The sequence below is a fragment of the Chaetomium globosum genome, genomic scaffold, assembly GCF_000143365.1.
Source record: "Chaetomium globosum CBS 148.51 scaffold_4 genomic scaffold, whole genome shotgun sequence".
In the NCBI taxonomy this organism is placed as follows: domain Eukaryota; kingdom Fungi; phylum Ascomycota; class Sordariomycetes; order Sordariales; family Chaetomiaceae; genus Chaetomium; species Chaetomium globosum.
In genome coordinates, this window is record NT_165979.1 from 4,695,619 (window position 1) to 4,722,908 (window position 27,290).

The 27,290-nt window shown below is 54.7% G+C and overlaps 8 protein-coding genes across 8 annotated transcripts; 4 read left to right on the forward strand and 4 right to left on the reverse strand.

Annotated features, from left to right (window-relative positions):
* Positions 1-177: 177 nt before the first annotated feature.
* On the reverse strand, positions 178-3,671 carry CHGG_05254 (uncharacterized protein; the record flags this gene model as incomplete). Its single annotated transcript, XM_001224467.1, has 6 exons — positions 178-270; positions 322-1,053; positions 1,108-2,520; positions 2,594-3,367; positions 3,432-3,478; positions 3,536-3,671. 6 exons carry the CDS (start codon positions 3,669-3,671, stop codon positions 178-180), a joined length of 3,195 nt encoding a protein of 1,064 aa, XP_001224468.1.
* Positions 3,672-4,796: 1,125 nt separating this feature from the next.
* CHGG_05255 (uncharacterized protein) lies at positions 4,797-7,044 on the reverse strand (the record flags this gene model as incomplete). The annotated part of the gene is made up of 7 exons (XM_001224468.1): positions 4,797-5,104; positions 5,171-5,335; positions 5,389-5,505; positions 5,579-5,720; positions 5,782-6,226; positions 6,293-6,813; positions 6,985-7,044. The coding sequence occupies 7 exons, from the start codon at positions 7,042-7,044 to the stop codon at positions 4,797-4,799; spliced, it is 1,758 nt and encodes a 585-aa protein (XP_001224469.1).
* Positions 7,045-7,683: 639 nt separating this feature from the next.
* CHGG_05256 (uncharacterized protein) lies at positions 7,684-8,858 on the forward strand (the record flags this gene model as incomplete). Its single annotated transcript, XM_001224469.1, has 3 exons — positions 7,684-7,754; positions 7,879-8,463; positions 8,675-8,858. The coding sequence occupies 3 exons, from the start codon at positions 7,684-7,686 to the stop codon at positions 8,856-8,858; spliced, it is 840 nt and encodes a 279-aa protein (XP_001224470.1).
* Positions 8,859-9,536: 678 nt separating this feature from the next.
* On the reverse strand, positions 9,537-11,260 carry CHGG_05257 (uncharacterized protein; the record flags this gene model as incomplete). Its single annotated transcript, XM_001224470.1, has 3 exons — positions 9,537-9,642; positions 9,699-10,472; positions 10,599-11,260. 3 exons carry the CDS (start codon positions 11,258-11,260, stop codon positions 9,537-9,539), a joined length of 1,542 nt encoding a protein of 513 aa, XP_001224471.1.
* A 226-nt stretch (positions 11,261-11,486) lies between these two features.
* On the forward strand, positions 11,487-15,575 carry CHGG_05258 (uncharacterized protein; the record flags this gene model as incomplete). The annotated part of the gene is made up of 7 exons (XM_001224471.1): positions 11,487-11,631; positions 11,923-12,397; positions 12,489-12,991; positions 13,120-13,954; positions 14,027-14,118; positions 14,360-14,538; positions 14,625-15,575. 7 exons carry the CDS (start codon positions 11,487-11,489, stop codon positions 15,573-15,575), a joined length of 3,180 nt encoding a protein of 1,059 aa, XP_001224472.1.
* A 1,812-nt stretch (positions 15,576-17,387) lies between these two features.
* CHGG_05259 (uncharacterized protein) lies at positions 17,388-18,460 on the forward strand (the record flags this gene model as incomplete). The annotated part of the gene is made up of 5 exons (XM_001224472.1): positions 17,388-17,448; positions 17,508-17,565; positions 17,748-17,958; positions 18,016-18,262; positions 18,357-18,460. The coding sequence occupies 5 exons, from the start codon at positions 17,388-17,390 to the stop codon at positions 18,458-18,460; spliced, it is 681 nt and encodes a 226-aa protein (XP_001224473.1).
* A 570-nt stretch (positions 18,461-19,030) lies between these two features.
* CHGG_05260 (uncharacterized protein) lies at positions 19,031-25,586 on the reverse strand (the record flags this gene model as incomplete). The annotated part of the gene is made up of 8 exons (XM_001224473.1): positions 19,031-19,345; positions 19,478-20,488; positions 20,545-20,732; positions 20,822-21,059; positions 21,397-22,230; positions 22,667-23,302; positions 23,355-23,876; positions 23,970-25,586. 8 exons carry the CDS (start codon positions 25,584-25,586, stop codon positions 19,031-19,033), a joined length of 5,361 nt encoding a protein of 1,786 aa, XP_001224474.1.
* Positions 25,587-26,021: 435 nt separating this feature from the next.
* CHGG_05261 (uncharacterized protein) lies at positions 26,022-27,200 on the forward strand (the record flags this gene model as incomplete). Its single annotated transcript, XM_001224474.1, has 1 exon — positions 26,022-27,200. A coding segment is annotated over one exon (1,179 nt), but the record flags the coding sequence as incomplete, so codon positions are not given.
* Positions 27,201-27,290: the final 90 nt, after the last annotated feature.

A 27,290-nucleotide genomic window follows, 5' to 3' on the forward strand; every position in this document is an offset into this window, starting at 1 on the left:
TACTAACCACATGCAGGCGGCCGATCTCATCAAGGCTCGGGCGTAATAGCCTAACAGCGTGGGCATTGGGATCAGTTATCCCAAAAAGTCGTACGTAGATGCGAACGTTGTGAAACTCTATAACTTCTAAGGAAAAGACGTCGCTCCCTGGTTCCTGATCCCCTCCTTAACCCCTCCTTAATCAAATACATCCGTGGCGTAGCGGTCATTCCGGACCCCCTCGTACCAGCGCGTCATCTCATCCTCGGTAGCGGCCTCGCCGAGCACGATCTTGCCCATAGCCCTTTTCACTCCCTCGCCAACATGCCTTGAACCACATACATAGACCCTGGCGCCACCTTCCCACATGGCCTTGACTTCGTCCCCGTCATGCAAGAGTCTATCCTGCACGTGCTTACACTCGTGCGCCTCCTCGGCCTCCTCAGGTTTGGCACGACTGAATGCCCTTCGAACATCGACCGCGCCTAGCTCCTGCCACTTGTCAAACTCTTCACGGTATAGGTCATCCATTTGTCGTCCGCGGCAGCCTACGAACAAGAGGGCGGGCGCAAGCCGGGATCCCTTAGAAATCAGTGCAGCCCGTTCTTGGATGAAGCCGCGGAACGGGGCGAGTCCAGAACCGGCGGCCACGCAAACAATGGGCGTTTTATCCATCTCTTCTTCGTCCGGGAGCCGGAATGCGGTATGTGTAGGGCGCACTGAGATTAGGAGCTTATCGCCGGCGACGAGTGATGAGAGGTATGAAGTGGCGACGCCCATGTACCTCCTCTCGGGGTTGGCTAGAGAAGGCGAGTCGAGCAGCGAGTATGTCAGCGTTGCCCGGTTGGGGTTGTTGAGTGGCGACGAGGAGATAGAGTATTGCCTGGGTCGGATGGGCGGCAGTAGCGACAGGAAGGTACCAAATGGCAGTGAGATGGAGGAAAATTTGTCCAAGAGGTCGAGGATGGAGGCCCGTTTGAGGCTGATTTCGCTGGCGTAAGAATCACCAGCCAGGTCCTGGAGCTGTTGTTTGATGCTCTCATCCTTGGTAGCATCCGCCAGTTTTAGGATCCCCTGAACCACCTGTTAGCAGAAATCCCGGGCCAGTTCGACGTTCATATAACCTACCCTCTTCGTCGCGGGTTGAGAAAGTTCTACGTAAGACCCGAGAACATCGTATACCGGGACGGGTGTGCCGGTCGGCAAAGCGGTCCACCTGTCGGATCCAATGGTAATGTGTGAATCCCAAGAAAGCTTGAACTGGCGCATGACGCGGCTAATACTGTCCTTGGAGTTGACGGGAAGCACCGCTAGATAGTCCCCGACTTTGTATGTCACCCCATCTGGTAGTTGCACCTCAATGTGCTTCTTCGGCGAAGTGTCAGCTGAGGTGAGAAGCATCTCCTCAAGTACTGTTGCCTCCTTGACATCCTGTCGGAGGGTGGAGGACCGGGGGCTGGAAAATTGAACGTCGAGGCTGTCTGAATTTGCCGCTTCGTCGGTCTCGCCGGCCCCATCTACAGCGCCGTACTTGGCCTCGACGGCAGGCCAAAAGACGTCGTCTTCCCACTGCTCAAAGTCGGTGAACATGTCCCCTTGAGCCACGTCGGTCAGGCCAATGTCACAGAGAGGCGATGCCCCACGGGCCTTCATGGTCTGACCGACGAGTTTGGGAACCTGGTGGAAGGTCTGGGTCCAGTCGTGGTGCCCACAACCAAAAATCGCATAGGAAACATTCTGGAGTTCATCGGCTTTGAGTCCCTTCAGCCACGAGCAAAACTTGGTTGCGTTGTCTGGCGGTTGGCCCTCGAAGGAGGCAGTGATGATCACCACCGGCCGGTCTGTGGGTAAGTTGTCCGTGGCTGTGTCCATCGGGTCAACCACCGTAGCCGTATATCCGTGGGCTGCTGCGTCGGTTGCAAGCCGCTGAGCCAGGCTTTCGCATGTTCCTGTGTTGGATCCGTAGAAAATGCTCATGGGCTTGGCTTCCCCTGAGGGAGTAGCCTTGCGTGCTGTCGGTCTGGGTTGGCCATTCGGCCGTGGAGCGGAAGTGACGTCTCCAGCGAGCCGACGCTCCAATTCGGTCGCAGTAAGTCCGTCGCGAAGAGCAGCCCGCATGTAGAAATCCTTAGGCTTGGTAGTTAGGGTTTGCTTGTAGTGCAGCTCGTAGTTCGGGTCGTCCAGGGTAAAGTTGAAATTCTGGAGCAACATGGCCATGACCAGGACAGCCTCTTGCCACGCGAATGGGCGGCCAATGCAAGCCCGCATGCCGGTGCCAAACGGCTTCCAGCAGTCGGGGAACTCCTTGGTCAGACGCTCAAAGCTTTCGTCGAGCATACGCTCCGGCACGAAATCGTTGGCCGTCTCCCCATAAACAGCGGGATCGAGGTGCGACTGGGCCAGGAGAAGAGCGAATCTCTGATCCTTTGCGACAAAGTATTTCCCTCCGATCACGGTGTCCTCTTTAGCCGCACGAGTGATGATTGGAATCGTGGGACACAGGCGCAGTGACTCGCGAAGAACGGCGGCAATGTAAGGGAGCTGCGAGCACGGCGCCCGTTAGTAGTCTAGTCTCTGGGTACCTAACCCCGTGCTTAGGGGAGGGGATCCTTACCTTCTTGATGTGCTCCGTCTGAATCGGCCCTTTGCCTATCACATTGTCCACCTCTTCTTGTGCCTTCCGGTAGGCGTCCCGGTGCTTGATCAACAAATAGAATGTGAAACTCAGCAGACCCGAAGTCGTCTCGTGGCCGGCGATGAGGAATGTGATGAGGTTGTCGATAATGGACGAGTCACTGAGTTTCTGGCCCGTCTTCGGATCTACGCCGCTTAACATGGCGGAAAGCAGGTCCTTCCGACCGGTGGCGTGTTTCCTCCGCGTGTCGAGGACTCCTTGGGCTGTCTTGCGCAAAACCTCGATGTCTTCAAAGTACTTCTTGCCGGCTTGTGGATAGAATACCGAGGTCAAGGCCGGCCGCATCGCACGAGCGCCTGATTCGGATAGAAAGTCGCCCATGGCGTTGATGAACGGATGCAAGTCGTCGTGGTAGTACGAGTTGAAGCGAAAGTCCATGGTGCACAGGGCCAGCGTGTCCAGTGTGAGGCGCGTGAAGTCGTCCGTCACCATGATCGGGGCGTCCGGGCCATGGCGCGCCCACTTGAGAGCTAATTGTGATGCGATCTCGTGCATCTCGGTGAACATCCCTTGTATCGATGCTGGGCCAAAGGCTGGCATCAGAATTCTGTGGGCAACTCCCCAGTTCGTCTCTTCTTCCCGAGCGGTGAAAAGGCCATCGTGGACACCGTTTCGGATCTCGGCGAGGGCGCCGGCAACAGGCTTTTTGAATCTCTTGTCATCACATAATTCGTGCACGAGTGCTTGCGAGCTCTACACGGCTGAGTTAGTGGCGGTCGTGGGGTAAAGAAGCCAGGGGCCGGCGGTTGGTGCTTACTACAACCACTGAGGGGCCGGCGGGCAAGTTCAGGCGGTAGATTTCCCCTGGCGGGTTGGTTAGTCCTCTCGCCCCTTGTAAATCCGCAATGCTTGTTAACTTACCATATTCGTTGGCGAAATTCTGAAAAGTGCGAAGAGGGAGCTCCGAGTCAAAATCGAAAGCATTGCCAACAAGCGGCAGGCCTGGGGGGGTTGGTATCGGCGTTGTGCCTTTACTCATGTGGCTTGTGTCCCCCATCATGGATGTCGTGGGTATTTGGGTGCACTAAGGGCTGATGTTGTGCTGAATGGGCTGGATATGGTTAGGTATGGATCATCACCTTGCGGGACACGTCTTTTTATATCTTCCCACCAACCCATATTTTCACACCCCTTTCTCGCTCGTTCGCCTTCCAGGATCCCTGCGAAATGGCATTGTTGGACCGCGCTTCCCATCATCATCGCACATCCGTGTCTCCGCTGCGAAACAATCTAAAGGACTTTTCCGTGCCCGTCGACCCCTGGTCCCTGGCAGCCAAAACTTGGACCGCGATTCAAACAAGGGCCGACCCGGGTGGCGCCGGGATTCGGAGCCCGGCTTGTCATCAATCCCGACTCTGTGGATTGTGTGGAACCTCGGTACTGCTACGTCGGCTTTGGCCGAAGACCCCCAATTGCTGTCCGCTGGCCCAATGCCGTGCCGCTCCCGTCCCGTTGCCGCGTGTCACGGCAGTTCTGGGCCTCTTCTTTTGGCTCGATGACGTTTGAAGTGACAGTCGCGTTCTTGGGAACTGGTTGTGTCAGAGAAAAGGGGCTGCAAGGTCGGTGCGATTCGGTGTCCGCGGACTGTTCTTGCCCTAAGCATGAAGTGCATTCCCTCGTACCGTGTGGTCAGTCCAGTGAAGACCTATCGAGACACCGTAGCGGGGTTTAAGACGCGGATGTTCGGGATTATCATCTTGTCATTTGCAGGCAAAACCACATTTTGAAATGTCATAACTAACTAATGAATGCGCGTTATATTTCCCGGTGGCCCTTGAATGCCTGTACACGTACAAATAGGCCAAGGCTGTGCATGAGAGCAGGCACTGGCGTTAGTCAATGCAATTCACTATCTCCATGCTAATATTGCCCGAACCCTGCTTCTAGCTCATCATATGGGTGGTCTAGCCTCCATGATACCGAGCTTCGCACATATCATATCAGTTATGCTGGGAATCCAGCGCTCAATGCAGCCAAATCTTGCAGTGTTTCAGCGGCGATTTGGTGTTGTGTACGTTTTAATGTTTTCTGAAGCAGCAAGGAATGATGGAGCCGTGCAAACAACCTATCAATCACCCCCTGTCCTATTATTAGCTACACTATTTACATGACGGCCTATTACTCATCTCCCCTCATAGTAGTGAATCGTCCCATCCGCCGCATGGTACCCAATCATGATGAAGTCCTTGAGGATTGCAGTACCGTTCCGCAATAAGTCGGTTTGCAACTCCGTGCAACTCTGGATAATATTCCAGAGATAGCATTCCGACACGGGATGGGAAGGGACTGCGCCTGTGATGTCAAAGACGTTGTCAGGGCCGTCGGTTGAGTATTCGTCGTGCGAGGTGGACTTCTGCCCTGTCGCAACGTCCTTGTCGAACATGACTCTTTTGAAGATCTGATATGTGGTTTCGGGCTGATACCAAGGAGCTACAATCACCACAGTCAGCATCACTAGTACGGAAACCGACCACGCTCGCAGGTTTTTGAACTTACCTTCGTGCCCGGCTTGAAAGACACGAGAGAAAGACAGATTCCCATGTTGTCGGACGTATCCTCCAACATCTTTCTTGTTGGTCTGAATTTTTGTATAGCCAGCTTCGTGGAACTTGCTGCTCAACTTCGACTGGATCGCCAAACTGATCTGCTCTCCGCCGTACCCTGCAGAGAAGTCAGATGGGCTGAAGAAGCCGTGTTAAAGCTACTGGACTTACAGTTGCACTGATAATCGCGGTCACCATACACCAGGGCAACTTTTACCCCTTGATCTAAAAGCTTGCCAAGGATGTCGAGATTTTGTCCCAGAACGAAATCGCCAGTTGACATAAATGCTAATTGGCACTTTGATATCAGCCAGGGTTGCTAGGTTAAACAGAATCAATGGGTATGTGGTTCTCGACTGACCACTGAATACTGCCGTTGAAAGACCGGTAATGTTGAGCGGGACTCCTAACTCGCGCTGAACCTCTTCAGAGTTGAGGAACCCACCCGCATATCTGGGTGGGAATGAATGGGGCATCAAGGCAGTAATGTCGAAAACGTTCCTCTGCGTTTGCTGTTAGCGGCAAATCTGTGGATGTTCAAGGCCCAAGCTGGAAAAAGCTTACACCGCGGCTCTCTACCCATCCCCACATCTTTGCAAAGCAAAAGTTGTATGCATCACTGCACGCTGTGTTGACTTCCCCCACATTGCCGAGTCCGGTTGGATCGTGTGTCTCGGCGAGGGATCGGCAAGCCTCAACCCGGCTGCGGCATTCGGGGAAGCTGTCCATGGCATTATTGTACTCCGTCTCGTTGATGACCTGAATGCCGTACGTGTTGTTGTATGCCATATGCGGATAGGAGGGCATCTGCGTAATGATGTCGATGCAGCCGTTGATGATGCCCACCGTCCCGATTTGGAGGGGGATAGGGGCAGTGTTGGAATGTGAGCCAGATGTCATGTCCTTGCTTTTCTCAGCAAAGAAATTGGCGAAGGTAGGGCCGTAATGTCCACCATATGATTCGCCCCAGATGCTGACTTTGTTGTCTTGGGGCTCGTATTTGGGAAAGCTGTGGGTAAAGCACAGTCAGTGAGGGCCTATTTTGGGCGGATGGAGCAGCGAGGAAATGCATTACTGTTTCATCCATATCTGCATAAAGTGCCACGCGGCCAATGCTGCCGTAGCAGTTGTGTTCGGGGCTGACATCGGATCTTGTGATGAAAAGGTGCCGCGAAGGAAAGTCGAGTTCAACTCGGGGGCTTGTGCGTCACCGGCCAGAGGTGAAACCACGTATGGTAGTAAGGTTTCGTCAATAGTTCCACTGACCAGTTTGTCATAGGAAAACCCTACTTGGACGGGCTGGTCAATGTAGAGAAGGTTTACCTCGTTGTTGAGTGACCATGGGTTGAGCGTTGTGTCGCGAGAGTTGTCAGCGACGTAACACGGCCCAGTCCCCCCGACAGCGCTCGGCGTAGAGGGAGCCCCGGGACCTCCCTGAAGCCACAAGGACAGCGGGGCTCTGCTTGCATGGTTTCGTGCTTCGAAGAACCAGAAGAACGTGTGAATATCGTAGGGCCGCCCTTCGGTCGTGTTCGCAGGGAAATTGATGTAACCGCTGTAGGACTTGACCCCCGGAGTAGTTTCGCAAATCCTGGTCTTCAGTTCAGCAAGTTAGCTCGTACCGTTTTCACGCTCCAGAAGTCAACCACGTCTACGAGACAGGACACCCACCCGTTTGTAAGTCAGGGTGATCCGAGAGTCGAGGAACGATGTAACAGTTTGACGGTGGACAGGGTCGAGACGCGGCGAGATAGTTATGGAATCTACCCTGGCGGCCAGTAGACTGATAATGGCCACAAGCGTAAGAGTCCACAAGCACAACGCCATTGTGACTCAGGGGCAGCTCTGACGCGTCGCCGTGGGATTGAATAAAAGGTAGTTAAGGGTTGATCCGACCCCTTTTATTCTCCCAATCCTTGGCAGTTGCTGAGCTTTCGATTGTGGATTGCTCCTCAAATTATTCCATCTCCTTAATGCAGACAGTCAGGCTTTATAGTTCCCAAACTTCCCAAATCATAAATGGATGAGAACAGACAGACCCTGGGATTATTATGTCTAGGTATGTGTATTTAACCTGTTCAGACACGTATCTAGAATCCCAGGCTGCCGATGACGTTCGTATAGGTGTTTGATTCGGTATTTATGGCACAGCATTCCTTCAACTCATTCATTAGCCCTGTAGTTCGTCGAGTCTTTCGGGCTTGCAGCCCCTGGCTGAGTGGTTGGGCGCCTGTTTTCATTCGCCCCTCTTCCGGCCCCTGTACCATCAAATTAGTCTGCGCCTCAGTCTCACGCCAGCCAGTTTAGGTGCCTGCGCTGGTGTCTCGCAAAAAGTCACGTTATTCCTCCGAGCTCGCTGGTGTCTCGCGAAAGTCACGTTTTTTATCCGAGCGTGGCACACAGGAAGTCTCTGAGTTTTCGTCCGCCCCCCTGACGGTCCACCCTGATCAGGCTCAAGCAGTCAGAATGGAACCTAACAAGGTTCAGCGCACCATTAAATTTTACACCAAGGTCAAAACAGGATGTCTGACGTGCAAGTAGGTGCGGCCCGGGGTTGCTACCGTCCGCGGACCGTGGCACACCAGACTGTCACAGGGTCACGTTGACTGGACTGGAGTCATGCTAGGTTGCTTGGTGCTAACATTTGTGTGCATTAATTAGGAAGCGAAAAGTAAAATGTGACGAAGAAAAACCGCGCTGTCGCCGTTGCACCGCCTCAGGCCGCGAATGCGATGGCTACCCCCAGGATCGACAGACCGCTCTGACGACCGTGAATGCTAGCCCCGAGTCCCACGCAGTGCTCTTTGCCTCCCCTGCCGAGAGAAGAAGTTTCTTCTACTTTCAGTCCCGTGCGTGCAAACCGCTGGGCGGGTACTTCAACTCGTCGTTCTGGGGACGGGAGGTGCTGCAGGCCGCAATTCATTATCCGCCGGTCCGACATCTCGTCATCGCCATTGGGTCTGCATATGAAGCTTTCGAGACCGGTTCACTCGGCCAAGAGACCGAGTTCACCCTGCGGCAATGCAATCAATCTATTCGACAACTTACCGTCCTCGGTCGGGCCACTAACCCACCATCAACGGAGTCCACTTTCTGCATTCTCACAGCGTCTTTGCTGTTCATCTACCTGGCGAGCATCCGCGGAAACCACGCCGAAGCCATCCAGCACGTCCGGTCTGCGGCGAAGCTCTTGCAAGACTTTGAGCGTTCGGCAGCGTTGGCTCGGAAGCCCGGTGATGCCGTCAGGTCTGCGTACCCTATCCCGATTTCACGCCTCCGCTCACTTCTTGTCGCCGTTTACGGCCAGCTTCGTGGTATTGTAAACGACACTTATCTAGAAGCGGGTTCCCCTGATATCTTAGTAACGGATGTGAAACCGGCAACTGTTTTCCACTCGGTTCAAGACGCCCATTCGTACGTCGAAGCCCTACTTAATAACACGATGGCCTACCTACAGGCCAGCGAGTTTCTCTCGTCGTCTTTGGCGGAAGGACTCCAAGAAACAGTGGCCCGGCACCGAGAATTGTGTCAAGCGTTGGAGAGCAGCCAAAACGCCTTGGATGTTCTCGCACGAACCCTTCCCGCGACAGGACATTCGCAAGATCGAGACGGGACCTCCATCTTACGCATTTACCACTTAATGATTGCGATTTGGCTGCGGATCGACATTTTTCGACCCGGCGAGCGCGAGACGGTCTACGACGACTGGGAGGCTCATTACGAAGAGATGTTGCGACATTGCGAGGCCTTGGTCAAAAAAGATGAAGAATCCGGGACCCCATATTCATGCTCATCGGGTCTGGGCTACATCAGGGCCCTCCATATGGTTGCCGCTCGATGCCGCAACTCTCGCCTCCGATGGCGAGCCACAGAACTGCTTATGTCCTGCACACGACGTGAAGGACTGTGGGACGCGAAATTGGCGGGACAAATTGCCGCCGAAACCATACAACTGGAGGAGCAGGCTGCTGACTTGATTGTGACAGACAGCATGAAAGTGCCTGCGGATATGCGGATACGGGAGGTGAAGTTTGAGATCCAGGGGGAAAAGGCGGCTGTTGTACATTTTATCACTGTCGATGACTGGAAACAACGCCGACCGGGACTTCAAAGGGCGATGGAATTGTAATGAAGGGGGGTGTTTAAATGGTTGTTTGATACCATCAAGACGGCCAGCGATCTTCGCACCGGGGAGGGAGACTTGAGGGCTGGTGCCGGATATCATAATCTCTTCTAGCCTTCGATCATTGGTGTCCGGCCGCCAACAACTTCAAGCTGATGAATGCTCTGCTCCTTTGTCTTGACGCGGTGACCTGAACTTAACCCCCAGCGTCGTGAACCATGTCCAAGTTTGCAACTACCTGCCCACGATCTTCAGTTCCCACCACCGCATTGGCGGGTACGACACGATAGCAAATCCGCAACCTAGCCAGAGCCCAATATCACTCATGCCGGCTTTCTGCGCCAAGGGACCAACGTACCATGCTTGATACATGCCGAGAATCGCACCCACCCATCCCAGGAGAAACGCGATGAGGGCCGAGATACCGACAGGCAGGTACTGTTTCCTCTCCCACATTGACCAGTCAAACTCATGGTTCCATCGAAACAATACGTGCTCCTCGATAACAATAACAATCATGATCTCAACCCAGTATCCCATCAGAGCAAGGAAGTTGCCAAAAATGACGAGCAGGTTATCCCGTCCTGCCAAAGCGAGAACAAGGGCAATAATAACAACGAAACATGTCCACGCCCATCGCGGCACGGCTTTGCCGTACCGTCCCAGAACCTGGACTCCCAGCGCGGCCGAGTAAGCCCCTGGGATGCTATTGGCGATGATGCCCAAGGCGATGATCACACTGCAGAGCTTCCCAAAGCCGGCCAGGCCATCGAACGACTCCACAATCAAAGAGCCCAGAGAGATGGCGAATGCCTCGGCCCAGGTCGTGCGGGAAGCGACCCCTGATCCGAGTCCAATCCCGAGGAGATAGACCAACGTAAACGAGAAGAAGAGGCCGGAGAGCGTCAGCAGGAATATCTTGAGTTTAGAAGTGGTCTCGGGATAATAGACGTAAAAGTCCGAAGCCGCGGCAGCCCATGAGTTGGGTACATAGAAGCACAGGGAGAGAAAGGAGAGTCGGTTGGCTGCAAGAGTGGCCGCATCACCGGTAGATTGGAGCGTCGAGTCGAAGTGCGGACCAGCGCAGCCGATCAAAACGAACAAGGCTAGAATCTGGGGAATCCATGCGTACCTATAGGTGGTTTTGAAGTCAGTAACGTTGCGTAGAATCATGTACGATCCGGTACATTTCGGAGGATAGCATGTGTGTGTAAAGGGCCCAGACTGGAACATCAGCTCATCGGGAGCTATCACTCACCTCTCGTAGGTATGGAAGATAAACATGCCGAAAACGGCAACGATCCAACACACGAAGGCGACCACAATAATGCCAACGGAAATGGACATGACCCCTCCGCTCACGGATGACAGGATCTGGCCCGAAATGATCATGTTGAGCGTGATGTACCCCACCATGAGGACAATGTTCAGAAAGCACGGCAACTTGGACGGCCAGTAACCCATGAAGAACCGCAGCACTACCATTGTCCGGTTCCCGCTGCATGGTCCCCACATGGCCATGTATCCCGTGGACGCGCAGCCCAGAAAACAGCCAAAGATGGCGCACAAGACGCTGTCTCTGAATCCCAGGTTAAAGACCAGCGGGCCAAAGAGGCCCGTCGTCATGTTGTTGGCGGAAATGTTGGCTCCGAACCAGAGAATGAAGACTTGGAGGTCAGCTAGCGTCGACGCTGGCTTTCGTTCTTGTGGGAGAACGCGCGTAATGCCGCGTGCTTCAAAGCCGGATAACCCTTCAATCCAGTTATTGATACGGCGGAGTGTGTCAAGAATAGGGAGTCGCCTGTTGGGTGGCGGTGGAATTCCCGCGATCGATGTCGAGGTCGATGTGACTGCCGTCATCGGAACAGCCGTAGCAACGGCACTCTCGCCCTTTTCGATGTCGGAAGTCGGGGTCGCCATCACGAGGTCAGGTTGTCTCACGCTGCTGCTATCTTGAACTTTGGTTCACGTCCTTGATTGGAGACTGGCGTCAGCGAGCATTGGGTGTCAATAAGGTATCCAAACTCCTCGATGCGAGCACGGCCAAGGCATATATGGCTTGGGAGGATTGTTGGGGGGAGAGGTGAGCCCGAACTTGTTGAGTTGAGCTGTACATAGATGCTTCCTGCCCAAGTACCGTACCTACATGTATTGGAGTCGTGTGGCATCCCCCAAGGGCATCGCCCCGCCGGTTCGTGCTCCACATCCCTTTTACTTGACGCGGGGAGCTGGGACCCCTGAACCGCACGGCGTTCACATTTGCCACAAGGACGCAACCGCTTGGAACCAAGGTCCGTGCATAAGCCTATCTCATGTTGTGTAACTAAGCCGTAAGCGACGACCCGAAATCGGGAGGTTACGCAAAGTGTTAACGCAGGTCTGATTGGGCCTGTGAGCACCGTGGAAGCTGGGGTCGACATTGCTCGTGGGAACCCCGCATGCTTCATGTTTTCTGTGGCGGTAGCGGTGTCGGAAACCACACCAATATCGCATGAGGTGACCAGGGCAGCCGTCTGCTTATTCGAAAGAGGGTCAACAAAACGTGATTATTGTTTCTTGATCACCCCATCAACCAACCAAAGTGAGCCCCGGCCCCGAGTCTCTCAGTTTGACGACGCCGCACTTTCCATTTCATCCTTTTGCTGTTCCAACTTGGTGGATCATGGATTGCCCACAACTTGCGCCCGAGGACTTTGCAAAGAGGAAATTTGACTTCATCATTGTTGGTGGTGGGACCGCTGGTCTAGCTGTTGCTGCCAGGCTGTCCGAGCACCCAGGTTTTACGGTAGGTGTTCTTGAAGCTGGGTCGCCGGCAGTTGGTGATAACGCCGTGGAGTTCCCTGGACTAGCCGGTCGGGCACTTGGTACCCCATTGGACTGGGGGTTTGAGACGGTGCCACAAAAGTTTCTGGGTGGGAGAAGATTGCCATGGGCCCGTGGAAAAGTCCTTGGGGGTTCCAGCGCCCTGAACTACATGACCTGGAATCGTGCCGCACGTCAGGACTATGACGACTGGCGCGACCTTGGCAACCCGGGTTGGGGATGGGACAACCTCCTGTGAGCTCTTTCGGACCACCTTCCCCATGAGACTGCACTCCCCCTGAACCCCACGCACAACGTGGATAGAACTCAGGCTAAAACAGTACAGACCGTTCTTCAAGAAAAGTGAATCTTTCCACGAGCCGGGTGATAGTGTCCGAAAAGAAACCCCCGTGTCACTCCACGATGGAGTTGTTGGGCGCAGCGGTCCTATCCAGGTCTCCTATCCGCGCGAGTTTACCGCATCTCACAAACTTTGGCATCGTACCATGAACTCGCTCGGCGTCGAGACCAATCACAACCACCTTGCGGGTAGCAACATCGGATGTTGGACTAGTGTTGTTTCTGTCGATCCCGAGGATATCACGAGATCATACGCTACAACAGCGTATTACAAACCGGTGTCGTCTCGGCCAAATTTGTTTCTCTTGACGGCGGCCGAGGTCCACGAGGTGTTGTTGACTAGGGAGGGAAATGCCCCTAACCCCTGGAAGGCCGAGGGCGTCCGGTTTTCCCACGGCGGCGTGGAATTCTCTGCTTTTGCTGCCAGAGAAGTCATTCTTTCTGCCGGCTCCATACAATCTCCCCAGATTCTGGAGTTATCCGGTGTCGGTGGGAGCGCCGTTCTCTCCGCTGCCGGGATCAATGTGAAGGTAGATAACCCAAACGTGGGCGAGAACCTCCAGGACCATTTAAGTAAGTCACTGTGTTTCATGACATTTACTATCTATGCCTTTGAGGTGTGGCTAATACCCACCAAAATAAAGCCACGACATCCGTCTTCGAAGTCAACCCAAGCCTGGCTAATCCTGATGATTTGCGACTCGACTCGGTGCTTGCGGCAGCCTGCGAGGAGTACGCCGAAACAAGGACCGGCCCCTTAACCATTCTTCCTGTATCCGTCTCATACGTCCCAGCTGCCCGGTATATCCGACCAGACACCCTGAATATGCTGCTCTCTTCGACTGCGGCAGACACTTCGGATAGCCCGACAGCAGAACGCAGCCGCTTGATTCGTCGCCGCTTTCAGAGCCGGTCCAATATGCTGGGACACGTCGAATTCATCTTTGACTTGGGTAACTGGGGCATTGACAAGCCTCCTCTGACTTCAGACGGGAAAAAGTACGGGAGCTTGCTGCAGATTTTGCAGTACCCATTCTCAAAGGGAAGCGTTCACATCCAACCTCCGGTCGGAGACAGCAACCCAAGGCCGCGCCTCGCCATTGACCCCCAATACTTCGGCGGCAGGGAGGGCCATTTGGATTTGGAGATTGCGCTCCGGGCCCATCGGTTCGCCGAAAAGATCTGGTCTGCTCAGCCGTTGGCATCCATCATCCGGGCGCAAGTGCAACCGTCGCTAGCTGAAACAGGGACCGACGAGGATCTTCGTTCGTGGTTGAGGCGCGTTGCGACAACAGATTGGCATCCCGTTGGAACTTGCGCAATGGGAGGGAGTGCGGGATCGGCCGGAGGTGTTGTCGACGAAAGGCTTCGTGTCTATGGGGTCAAAGGATTACGGGTCGTCGATGCCAGCGTGATGCCGTTACAAATCAGCGCACATTTGCAGGCGACGGTGTATGCCATTGCTGAGAAGGCGGCGGCAATGATTACTGAAGACAACACTGGCATTAGTGGGTGAGTTATCAGAAATAGGGGGCAGTGCACAAAGGCTCAGAGAAGAAACACAGTCAACGCTTCACTCGAGCCCGTAATGAGAGTCTTGAGAACTCCGAATCCATGTGAGCGGCAACGAGATTATATTCACTGACAATGGGAGAACAAGGTTACATGCGCATCTCGGTTAAGCGTGAGACGACCATGATCATCCGCCTCGGCTCCCAAGTCGGTAATCGGACCCAAATCCAGGGCGGATTTGGTTCGCCGGCAGTGTCGCTATAGGAGCGCATGCACCAACCAACTGCCAGAGAATTGTCATTTCCACGTATCAAGGGTGATAAATGATTGTACCCCATGTTCCAGGTTTCAACTTCCTTGAATCACCATATTTCAGCAAGATGCGCTCAAATCAGATTCAACGACAAGTGCCAAGCTTGCCATATTATTCTCCATGTCGCTGCCCTCCGGCGCTCCATTGGGAGTCGACAACAAGGCTCCGACGGAAACGCTTTTCTCCTAAAGCTCCGAGAGCCATTCGCAGTGTGAGGATGTGGTGCTTGAACGATAATACGGATGGCAATGTCCGCTTCATAAGTATATTAAGCTAGCATCGCTTCGGTTTGTTCAGGTTAGCTACCCCTGGAACTTGCGACAAGCAAAGGCCGACACCATGCTCCCTTACCACTCCCTTTCGCTCTGGCTCCTCGCCGCTTCGTCGGCCCTGGTGCACGCTTCGCCGGCTAGTACACGACCCGATTTCAGCAATATCATTGAACGAGCCGTGGCCGCAACCTCTTCCTCAGGATGCGGCAAGACCCCATTTTCCTCTGGCACGAAATCGGTCACGGTGAATGGCAAGCAGCGACAGTTCATCGTGCGTGTTCCGAGTAACTATGACCAGAGCAAACCGTACAAGCTCATCTTTGCCTTCCACTGGGTTGGGGGAACCATGCAAGACGTTTCGAGTGGCGGTACCGACAAGGAATTGTGGTCGTATTACGGCATGCAACGGGAGGCTGGTGAGACGGCCATCCTCGTGGCACCACAGGGTATCAACAACGGTTGGGCCAATTCGGGGGGCGAGGACATCGCATTCGTCGACGCCATGTCCAAGTATATCGAGGACGCACTTTGTGTCGATCAACAACAGCGCTTCAGCGTCGGCTTCTCATACGGAGGCGCCATGACCTACGCCATTGCATGTGCGCGGGCCAAGAATTTCAAGGGCGTTGCTGTCATTGCCGGAGGACAGCTTTCTGGGTGCGATGGAGGTAACGATCCCGTCGCCTACCTCGGGATTCACGGAATCAGCGACGGCACTCTGAACATCGCGGGGGGACGTGGCCTACGTGACCGCTTTGTAAAGAATAATGGTTGTGCAACGACAAACGCGCCGGAGCCGGCGCAGGGCAGCAGAACACACATCAAAACCGAATACACTGGGTGCAAGGCTGGCTACCCTGTGACCTGGATTGCTCACGATGGCGGTCATTGGCCTGGTGCGGTGGACAATGGGCCTGAGAGCGGCGCGAACTCGTGGGTTCCCGGGGAGATTTGGTCGTTCTTCACAAATACTTGAGACTGGCAGCGCAACGGAACGGCTGCTTTAAAATCTAAGATGGGTAACAAGCCTTGTTACCTCCACGAAGGAGTATGGGTGATTACATGTAGCAGGGGAAATAGCAAAAAGAGATTTTCAAATTTTGCCAGTAAAGTTGCGTTGAGAAAGGTTACTTCCTATGGTTCCTCTGACACCTGTACTTATCTATGTAGTGGTAATAAGCATTTGATATATGATGGTCGTTTATGGTGATAGGCCTGTGTGTCAAGTGATAGGCCTAAGAGCAACCAGGGACAAGGTAATTAACCGGCCAGGAACTGGGCTGGGCTAGAGCTTGTAATTACTGGCTAGGTAAAGAAATGGCCGGATAAAATGCCCAAGCCGTGCTGAAACGGGTCCTGCTGACACAGATGAGGTGGAACGTCAGTAGGTGGGCAGAATGGGGCCAAGGCTAGAGTTGCCCCCTGTTGATGATGTTATGTGGGTAGGTAGTGTTACAAGGGCTGGAATTCCAGGGCTTGAACAATCAGCTGCCGGGGGAACCGGCAAAACCAAATGTATTAATAAGAATAATCTTCAATGGCCTCGGGAAGTCCATGAAGAGAGAAAGAGAAGTTCTGGAGCTATCTGACATTCTGAGTCTTTTTATACATGAAGGGTTTTGATGAGAAGGTGACGTGTTGGAAGGTAGACCAGGAGGTCTGAGCACAGGAGGGTCAATGGGTCAAGGCCCAGAACGTGGTGGCAAGAGATCGGTCGGCCTAGGCCGGAGAGATCACTCGGCTTAGGCCAGGTGCGGTTGCATGCGGCGCCACCATCGCTGCTCAGAGAGAGATATCACGGGTTTGGAACCCTACTTACAGAGGGAAGAGGAGGGCAAGGACAATTGGCAGAGTCTCATAGCCTCCTAGGCTCAGCCGTGTGAATTCCCATCTTCCTGTGTGTGTGACACCTTGGATCAGTGACTGTTGGTCTTCCAACATGAGGAAGGGCGTCTGACGAGAACGCCAATGAAATTAGTGAGGCTGACCGATGAGTGGCCCTTGATTTCTGAAAACGATTGGTGATGGTTGCGTCCACGTGGTGATCCGTGTGACAGGTAGGTACCTACTTATGTACAATCTTAGATCAGGAGTTAACGCTGTTCACTTCTTAGTACATCAGTACCGAATACCTAACACCTTTGCTTGTTCTACTTTCTTGGTTTATTCATCTCGGTTGCCTAGGACCGGCCAGCGATTGTTTTTAAGAGTGGCGAACTGCCGAGTTTGACTGTTCGATGCTGGTTCCGTTGTTTGAATGGGAATGGAAGCCACGTGCTCAGATGGGTTGCTGGAAGACAACTCACTGAAACAGTGTGAGAAATCGACTCTGTTTCCCGCCCTTGCATGAATTGAGGAAAGGTAAACGGAGGCAGAGATACCGGTAGGATCACAGCAGTCAGCGGCAATATATTAAGCAAGAGCGCACTCGGCTCTTTCACTGAAGGAGGCGTTCTCTGCCCATATTACCCCCCTCTTCTACCGTGATGCATTTGGAACGGGACTCCAATTGTTGAAGCCCGCCATCCAGCCGCAGTGTCAACTGCAACCCTATCAGAAGGGAGCGTCCATCCAATTCTACACAACCCATATTAAGCCAGAATCCTCTGATCCTTCTGCAGACGCGGGAACAGATTAGTAGTCTCCTTGACGTTCACCGGCATGTGACACAGCCATCAGAGCATTGCTACTTATTTGGTGTCTGAATCCCAGGTAATGGAAGAGGGTTAACGGGTCAGATACCCCTCCCCAACCATTTTCTCGCCTTCTGTGTACACACATATCCACGATGATGCTCTCCCTCGCTACAGCTCTTGGTGCCATTTTTATCTCCGGAGTATCTTGTCACCGTAAGCGCTACCGTCATATTCCGGGAGAAACAGAGTATCCCTAACTGGACCTTCTCAAGAACTTACGGGAATTCTTTTGGTGAATGGCACTGAGTCACCAGAATGGAAATACGTCCGGTATGTACGGTCCATCCAGCTACCCAAGTTACCAAGTCAAGAACTTGTTTCCTCTAACATCGTCGGTACTTTAGTGACGTATCTCCTATTTTTGCGTACGACCCAGTGGAGTGGGAGGGAAGCCAGTTTCCCAAAACGCCGCCAATCATGGAACTCGACAGCTCGAACATCACCTGCGGTAGAAACGCATTTTACTGGGCGGCTACAACTGAGACTGCAGATATTCTAGCTGGCTCTGAAGTCGGCTTCCGCGTCTCGACAGATGGTAACGGGAAATACGGATACTTCTGGCACCCCGGCCCTGGCATGATTTACCTGTCACGGGCCCCCAATGACGACTTGGAGCATTACCGGGGAGATGGTGACTGGTTCAAGATTGCGTATGGCGGTCCGGTGGCCAACGACAAGTGGCTACTTTGGAAAGGATCCGACGTATGTTTTTTTCTTTAGGTTATCCTGATTGCACATCTCAAGGAAAGCGAGGCTAATCAGGTTAACCGTCAGTTCAATTTTACTATCCCGGAAACGACGCCACCGGGGAAGTACCTGTTGCGAATCGAGCAGTTCATGCCCACAACTACACGTAACTACACCCAGTGGTATGTACATTGCGCACATGTGAACATTATGGGCCCCGGCGGAGGGACACCCACAGAATTTGCAAGGTTTCCAGGGACGTACGTGGTCGATCAGCCTGGTAAGCAGCCATTTCCTTTGCTTAAAAGCCAACATAGATAGTACCGTTTTGAGATGTTGAAATATGCTAAACTGTGTGTTCTTGTTATTACCAGGAGTCCTGATTCCGGAGAATCAGTTTCTCGCTGGGAGTGAGCCGGAAGAAGGGTTCAAACTTTTTGACTACCGGCCTCCAGGGCCTGCGGTCTGGTCGGGCTGAGGGTAAAGAGGGGATTTGCAGGGGCGGTGGCTCAAGAGATTGTTTTGTGGACTAGCATATTCACCATAATGAACTTGGTGGCCGCAACGAAGCCTGGAAAGCGTAGTAGGTTGTTGATAGAACAACGTGGTAGAAAGGGTTTCGTCTTAAGTTCTTGATGAGTTCCACTCCTTGAACAGTAGCCCCACTAACTAAACCTCTCACCGCCTAATTAATAAGCACGCGCAAGGGGTGCACACATGCGGACTGAGAAAAGGCTTCAATTCGCTGCGGCCACCATTGAAGGTATTCCGAATCTAATATAAAAATTGCTGGCGTCGCTTCGTTCGTCAGTCAGCGCGGCCCTTCGCTCCGCTACGGGGCGCTTCCTTCCTCTCTCCCGCTCCTGGCAATTTTCCTGTCCCTCTCCGGAGGACAATCCGGGTTAGGGTTGAATACGGGAGAGACGAAGCGCCAATATCTGTCCGTCGGCCCAATAACTCCATCCCCTTGAGCTTCTTATCACACTTATACCAATCATTTCTATTATCGTTCTAAGTACTCATGCCTCTACACTCTCGTCGTTGCTACTTATAAACCCACCGCCACAGCATCTAACGCCTGCAGTTGCCTAGTAGCGTGATCGGACAACTTCAACCCCATAGCTCGTGATGGTGTCTCGCGGTACACCCTGCCGCGGTCGAAGGGCCGCTCAAACATCAGCCCGCCGAGTGTCTTCACCCGCGAAACGGCCACGTAGGAGAGGCCAGAAGCAAACTCTGGCGCGGAGATATCGCAGACGACCTTGTCCAGGGTGATGCCCTGTGACTTGTGGACGGTGATCGCATAGCTGACCCACAGCGGGAACTGCTCTCTCGAACATGAGTTGGCGCCGACCATGAAGTCCTGCCGCACTCGGAGGATGGGAACAGCCAGCTTCTCTCCACTACGGAGCGGCTCCCCGTTCGGCATCGTGAAGGCCGGGCCGTCGTAGTCATCGAAGGCCACCATGATGACCTAGGGCGGGTCTCGCAGCACGTCGGTACCTTCTTTCCAGGATATGTCGTAGACTGTGCCCTGTGCGCCGTTGACGAGCCCGACGTCGGCCCACAAATTCCGCGTCAGCATCACCCTGCAACCAACACACAAGGGCAAGCGCTTGGCCAAGTTGCCGGCATTTGAGGATTCAACCTTCTCCGCACCAACACCCTCATGCTTTGCCTCGACCTGAATGGCGGGGCTGTCCAGGCCAAGCATGTGTTGGTGGTTGTACTCGACGACCTGGGCCTTGGTGGGATAGATGCGAAGCGCATCAGCAAAGCTGTCAACCTCCTCGGGAGAGAGCTTGACAGAGCATCTCGAAGCAAGGAGCTCCCAGGAGGGTACCGACACATCAGCCTTTCGCAGTTCTTCCAAGGCCCGCCGAAACGGGGCCTGGTCTTCGCCCTGCTGCCGCTGTATTGTGGTCAGAAACACCGACTTGTCGAATGAGAGGTAAGCATTACGCCCGACAATCTCGATGCCCTTTAGGTCGTCGCGTGTTGAGTATAGCGGCTTGTTAAGAACACGGGGGAGCTGGAAGAAGTCTCCAATCAGGATGACGCTGAGGCCGCCAAAGAACTCGTCGCGGTTCTCCGGAAACACCTCTCGTAGGCGCTGATCGATCCACGCGAGGGTTTTGAGGCCCAGCATGCTCTTCTCGTCGATCACGAGGTAGTGGATGCCCCTGAACCGCCGCTGCAGGGCGTTCAGGGTCGTCGGAGTCTTGGAGAGCGAGCGGTAATTTCCGTCGACGGGGAGCCGCAGCATGGAATGCAGAGTCTGTCCCCCTATCTGGTTGCTCGCCACGCCCGTCGGGGCCGCCCTGACAATGGGGGAAACTCGGCCATAGGAAGCTGCCTCGGCCTGAAGATGAGAAGAGATGACCTTCACCATGTACGACTTTCCAGTCCCACCTCCTCCGTCAATCTGTAGACGAAGGGGCGGAGGCTGACGGTTCTCGTTCTTGGCTCTGTAGTGGCGCATGACCGTGTCGTATACCTGCCGCTGCTGCGTGTTCAACGTGTCACGGGCTGCGAGAGGCATCTCTTCCACGTCGTAATTACCTGGAGCGTCTCCATATCGCGGCCTGGCACTTTCACTCTCGGAACGCGCTCTTCAGGGAGATTGTGGGGAAGTTGGAGGTCGGGGACCAGCCGGGCCACCTCCTGCCAATCCTCAAGTGTGATGTCCCCAGCATCCTCCCCTCGCTCGAATTCATCCTCTTCCGGCAGCGGTAACCCTAACCCTTTATCTGTTGACCCACTAGAGACAGACGTTACCTGGGAGTGGTTGAACAGAATTGTCAACCGCTGCCAGCGACACCATTGCTCGACGACCTACTGTCTAACCCTAAATCAACCTCGAGCAATTGTTCCGACTGGCGATGGGGGTGGTTCAGGAGCAGCTTGACGCGGCAGAAGTCAGAGTACTGCTGATGGGAACGGACCGGCTTGTACCGGGGGTAATAATACAACAACCGCGCGGTCAAACGCTTCCCACCTGTACCATCTTCCTCAATGTTCAACCATTGTTCTGTGGTGGAAGTGCGCGCCAGCTGCGTGGTCGGTTCCTGGGGCAGCTGTTTTGGGGTAATCCTTGCCCCTAATCATGGGTCCCGAAGGTTGCACCACGCCGAGGATGAGGCCTAGGTACGGCACCCGATTCCCTCCGGGTCAGGCGGCGGATTGGGTGGCAAGCAGTGGCAGAAGGTGCCGTGGGTGGCTCACGAATGCTGTGGTGATGATGACGAAGTGGCCCTGTTCATCGCAACCGGGAAGAGGATGGGGACGAAGAGCCGAGTTTGCAACATGACGGCCTGAATTTGAGGCAGTGTTCATTCATGCCTAGGGACGAAAGGCATTGATGACCCAGGTGCGAAAGGTGGTATCGATCCAAGCCCCGAGGAAGCCAAGCACGGTAAGCAGCTGGTAGATGTTTGGAAGGTTATCAGTCATTCCGATCTGCATGGGGCCGAAGATCTCGATCTTGTCAAGACGATCGACTGCAAAGTAGAGAGACCACTCGTGATCGTGTGTTAGGATGAGGGGCAGCGTAGGCAGCTGCGGGCCTGATTTCCCGCCGCCAACACCGAGCATTTCCATCCGCCTATGCCAGGCTGCTATCCACACGCCCAACTGCAGTCGTCCTTCTTCGAGACTCGCTCCAGCAACCTTGGTCTCCATGGTCACGGCCGCAGGAGAGCGCATCAAGGGGGGATAATCGGTTTGGTTGACGCAGAGACGGGCCGAAATGAGTCCAGAGGACCTCATTTGCTTGGCCAGCTCGACAAGCTTGTTCTGGATCGCAATGTCGAGCTCTGACTCCGAGCCGAGGTTGGGCGCTAGCACAAAGTCTACCATCTTGCCCTCAGCCACCTCACCTGTAATAAGGCATGGAAGAAAGCAGGGTAGAATCCTGGCCGATGTTGCGTTCTCGCAGATGACAGACGTGTGTCGCCTCGACAAGGCAAGCTCCAACAGTGGTTCGTGAACCTTTGTATTCCACGCCGCCTCGGCGCGACGGAGAGCTAAACACTCCCTTGCGCGGTCTTTGATGGCGCGGACCTTGTAAAACTCGGCGTGAGCGATGCGTGCTTGAGACGTGGCGCCCTGTCTCGTACGGGACGACAGCAACGCTGCGCCGCCATTGAAGGCCAATGAGATTTGTGTGGCCGCGGTGGGGCCGGCGCTCGGGCCATACGTTCTGATGCGATTGGGGAGCTGAGCGGGCAATGGCGTCGCCCAAAATCGCTATCAAAATCGGAAAATAGCAGCTTGATCGGTAGAGTCGAGCGTGCTGGTGCTATATTGACGATTTGCTGGTCGTGAAACCGCGTATGTAGCCCGATGCGGGCGGCAACATCATTTTGGGAGTGCGAGTTGTGGTTACGGCTGGGGGTTAGGGTTATAGTGATTCCAACCAGTCGAGTGGGTGGGTTCGGGTATCATTCGGGTTAGTGTCTTTTCGAAAGGGACTTGCTAGGCGCGCACCCCCCAAAATTGCTGCGCGCGCACCCCGCCCGAAATTGCTAGGCGTGCACCCCCTCCCCGCCCAAAGGATTAGGGTTTATATGGTCGCAACTAAAACAAATGAATTACTCTGCCCCAAAAGCGAAAGACTTCGCAAAACAGCTCAATTCCACTCGCTCAGACTACATACACTACGTAGAACTACCCCTATTTAGACCTCCTGAGCCGCACCACGTAATTTAGCCGATGGTTTGACCGCTCGGCCACTCCGAGTCCTCGTCATGGGGGGAGACGGGTCCTGAACGGCTTGGGTTTGCGCTGCAGAGCCCGCCTGAACCTGTTCGCTTGACTGTGAGGTCGTAGAAAGCACTGCGTTGCGCTTTGAGGCTTGTTTTCGCGGAGGCGCAGCCTCAGGAGCCACCTCAGAAACCCTACCCCTTTTCGTTGCCTTCGGCGCCGTGAGCAAGGATGGGCGCTTTGCAGCTTTGATCTTGAACCTCTCGAACCCTCTATCAACCTCTGGAGACTTCACCAACTCCACCTGTGACAGCCTACGACGTATACTGGGCTTCAGATGCGGCGCAGTACCCTTAGGGGGCCTAGGCTGGGTCCTCTTGCGTCGCTGGGTTGTCGGCTGAGCCTGGGACAATGGATTCGAAGCCCTGGCGGTGGGGGGGAGCCTTCTGGGGGTTGCCGGAGTACTGGAGTTCGTCGGAGCTGCAGGGGTGGAAGCCACACCTCCCCTGACAAACATGATCGCCATATCTAGGGGCACGGCGGCAGGCTCGTTTCTCGGTCTACCCTTCCGCTTCGTAGCAACCCTGGGATCACGAATCCGGAGGTAGGGGTCCCCCTCGTCCTTCTACAGTTAGCCATGCTACTATATTGATATTGGGGATACTTACAAGCCTGTTCTTGAGGTGCCAGTGATGGTGTACGTCCCAGAGTCGGATCTTGGCATCTGGTTTGACGAGTGACTGCGCCAGGATGTTGTAAATGCTGTGACGGCAAGGTATACCGTATTGCTGCGTAGCCGTACAGTTGTTTTCGTTGCAGGCTGGCAAAGGGCGTGCCTTTTGTTTCTTTCCAGGAAACGCTGCCCTGGCAAAGCGATACTCGCGGTTGATCAACTCCAAGGCTTTATACGTCACCTTGTTAGGTAGAGAGCCAAGGTACCGCCGTGACAGCCAATTCTTTCTCACACTCATTCCCTGTTGGCCAAGAACTTGCTGGAGATGCTCAAGCTGTTCGTCAGCCATCTCCTTGATACCCTCAACAAGGCGGACGCAGTCGCTTCTACCGTCGAGGAGGTAGCTCTTGATGTTGAGATTGCTTGACTCGGTTGGTGACGTCACTCTTGCGCCGTAGTTTCGGTACGTTCGGGTGTAGCACTGCGCCCACTGGTGCCGCAAAGGCATCCATTGCTTCTGGATATACCCCATGATACTTGGTTGATCAGAAAACTCATCCTTCAACGCCTTCTAGGCCTGATAAAATTGATCCTCTGTTTCCGAATAGACCATGACTTTAAACAAAGCCTCAACACCATTGTGGTCGTGGGGAAAGGGGCCGCGAGACTCAGTGGTAACACCAGGGTCATCTAAGGAGCGGATCCGTGCCAAGGCAGTTGCCTCCTCGGCATTCAGCCTAGCGGCTACCTCAGCACTACCCCCATCGTCACCAACATCCTCATCACCTTCAAAAGCCTCTTCGTCAAGGAAATCAGGGCTTTCAACCCTCTTGAACTTCTTCTTGGCATTGAGGAGGACGTTCTTTATGACGTGATAGATGCAGATCTGTTGTTGCGAGTCGGGGAATACCTCCAGGAGGGCGGCCTTAAGCTCTTTGCAATGATCGGTCAAGATGACGATGGGGGGCTCAACGCTGAACTCAGCTCGCAGCTCATGTGTCCCCCGGCAAAGCCAATCGAACGATTCCTTTCTCTCATTGTCGATGAAGCCGAAGATGGAGTTGTAGATGGTGTTGGCGCCGGTGAGCCCTGCCACTTGGTACAGAGGATAACCAAAGCAGTTGGTATTGTAGGTGAGATCGATCTGCATGACGTCTGAGTACTGCTTTGTGATATCCATCAAGCCGTTGAAAGTAAACACCAAGGCCAGGAGCTCAGTCTCATCCTCGTCAGCCCACTTGACACGGTATTTGATGCCGTTCTCATCAAACGACTTGATCAGGGCACCTGCAGGAGTATAACCACCAAGCTTTTCCTTCCGGATCTTCGCCCTCGCATTGTAGATGTCTTTCCTGATGTAGCTGGAATCGGGGAAGCCGTCTCTGATGAGCGCCCCGATCTCCCTGGAGCGGATTCCGTGATGCTTTGAAGCGTTGACGATGGTATCAAGAACCTCAGCGGCGATCTTCCGGTGTTGAGGATGGGCGGAAGCATGAGAAGAAGGTCCATGGTTATGGTGTTGAGGCTCGTCAGAATTCCGGAACACCCAGCCGTCTTGGGTAAGCTTGGCAACTGACTTCCAGGTGCAGCCGCACTTTCGGGTGCCGGTTTCACGTAGGCCAGCGGATTCACCGAACCTAGGCTGACCAAAGCGGTCACAAACAAGGTAATACCGAGCATATTCGCCTCGCTTGTTCTTCTTCCCATGTTGCCGGGTAACTGCGAACCCTCTTGTCTTTGCCCAGGCGTTCACGGCGTTCTGTAGGCCCTCAATAGTAGGCGCTGATATACCGTTAGGGGGGTTGGGAATGTCTTCATCGTCAGACGTATCCCCGTCGTGGTCGGTGAACCCACCCCACTCCGAAGCCGAGCCCTGGCTGCAACCGTCCCACTCTGACTGGCTGGAAATCGCGCCTGGTTCTAAACGGGGCCGCTCAACAAAGCCTGCGCGGTTTATAGCGCTTGCAATTGGTGAAGAAGGTTCCGAATAGCCTCCTCGATCGCTTGAATCGCTCGAATTGATGGAGATGGGCGTGGTGTTGCGTTGGGCGAGGTGGTGAGGTAGGGTCTCCGATTCTGTGAGGTCGATTGGCTGGAGGATAAGAAGATCGATATCGTCGTATTCGTCAGAATCCTCGCCTGCAGCCGAAAACTCTGTGGCGAGCGGCAGGGCTGGTGCAGGTTGTTCGAGCACCTGCGGCTCGACCGCGCGAGGGTTTTGCGACATTCTGGTGGGTTCCTAGCATTCTAGAACGGTCAGATTAGCCGTAGAAAACATGTTTTTGCTATGCAGCTTACCTGTGTTGATTGCGGGTTGGCGATGTTGAACCTCTGACCCTAACCCTGCAGGGTGCGCGCCTAGCAATTCTGGGCGGGGGGTGCGCGCGCAGCAATTTTGGGGGGTGCGCGCCTAGCAAGGCCCTTTCGAAATGTAGTAACAGGGGGTAGTTAATGGGAGCGAGAGGATGGGGTTTAGTGGGCCAGGGGAAAAGGCCAGGGGTAGCAAGGAAGAAGCAATCAGAAGCAAATTAGGTTATTTGGGACAGTTTGTTCGGCCGTTCAACCAAGGTATGGCCGTAGCAGAACCGGCAAGGCTAGAACATATAGCAAGATAGGAAAGAAGAGAGCAGAGAGCGAAAAAGGGAAAAGCAGGCGATAAACCATGGCAACGTTCAGTGAGCTATTCACGCCATTGCCCGCATTCCGCACGGCCGTTTGCCACGAGCATGGAATTGTGGTGACGGCGCGGTCGGTTGCGTCGCATGTCAATTCGCGGCACCGCCATTTGGCCGCCCGGGTTCGCCAGCGGATCATGGCCGAGGCGTTAGCGTTACGGGACGACGGTTCGTTGGCCGCCGATACGAACAATATCCGATTCCCCGACGAGGTGATCCCGGCGATCGACGGGTTACCCGTGTGGAGCGACGGCAAGAAGTGTATCGAGTGCGGGTATATACAGCGTGGGAGGAAGCATATCCAGAAGCATTGCCGGTCGGAGCATGGTTGGACCAACCCGCGGAAACGCGGCGGCAAGCCCGGGGCCCAGCAGGCAGGCGGGTTAGGCGAGGTATGGGTGGATGGGGTGCATTGCCAGCGGTTCGGGCAGGCCGGTGTATTGCAGCGGTTGTTTGAGGTGACGACGCCGGCCCACGCGGGCGCAAGCGGGAGCAGGGGAGAGACAGCCGACTTTGAAGCCGCCATCCGGGCCGAGTTCGAGGCGGCGGCGCGGGCCATCAAGGAGAAGGACGAGGCGGCAGCGGCGCTGATCGGCGACCAGTCGAGGTTGTCGGCCAACATGTGGGTGGGGCGGACGGGGTGGCCGCGGCATTTGCGTGGGTTTGACCGCGAGTGGTTGGCAACGACTATACTGGCGGCTCGTGGTGGAGAAGGAGGAAGAAGTAGAGGAGGGGGACTGGGGAGGGGAACGGGGAGGGGGGGCGGAGAGGACGGAGAGGCTGGAGAGGAGGTTGGAGGCCAGGGTGGGGATAGGAATAGAGATGGCAGGGCCCGCAGCGAAGCCGCGTTAGCCGTCGTATTGTTGGCCGTGGAAAGGGTGATTTGGCGGGCGCAGAAGGCGTCGCAGGTCGAGGTGGTCGGGTCGGCGTCGGTGAATTACATCGAACGGCGGGAGGTTGGCGGCGAGGCAAACGAGAAGCCGTTCAACGCGGCCCAGAAGGGTACGACGATGGCCAAGTATAGCGAGTCGTGGAAATTGCTGATGGCGTATTTATGGCGGACGTGGCGTTTAGAGCCGGTTGACCAGGGGGACGAGGACGAGGGCGAGGAGGGAGGGGGGGGAGGGGAGGGAGGGGGAGGGGAGGAGGACAACGGACACGACGGAGTAGGGGGAGGCGGCCAGGAGCTACAAGCCGGCATCCGCGATCAACGGCCGGCATACCATTTCACCACCCAGCAAGCCAGGACATCGGAA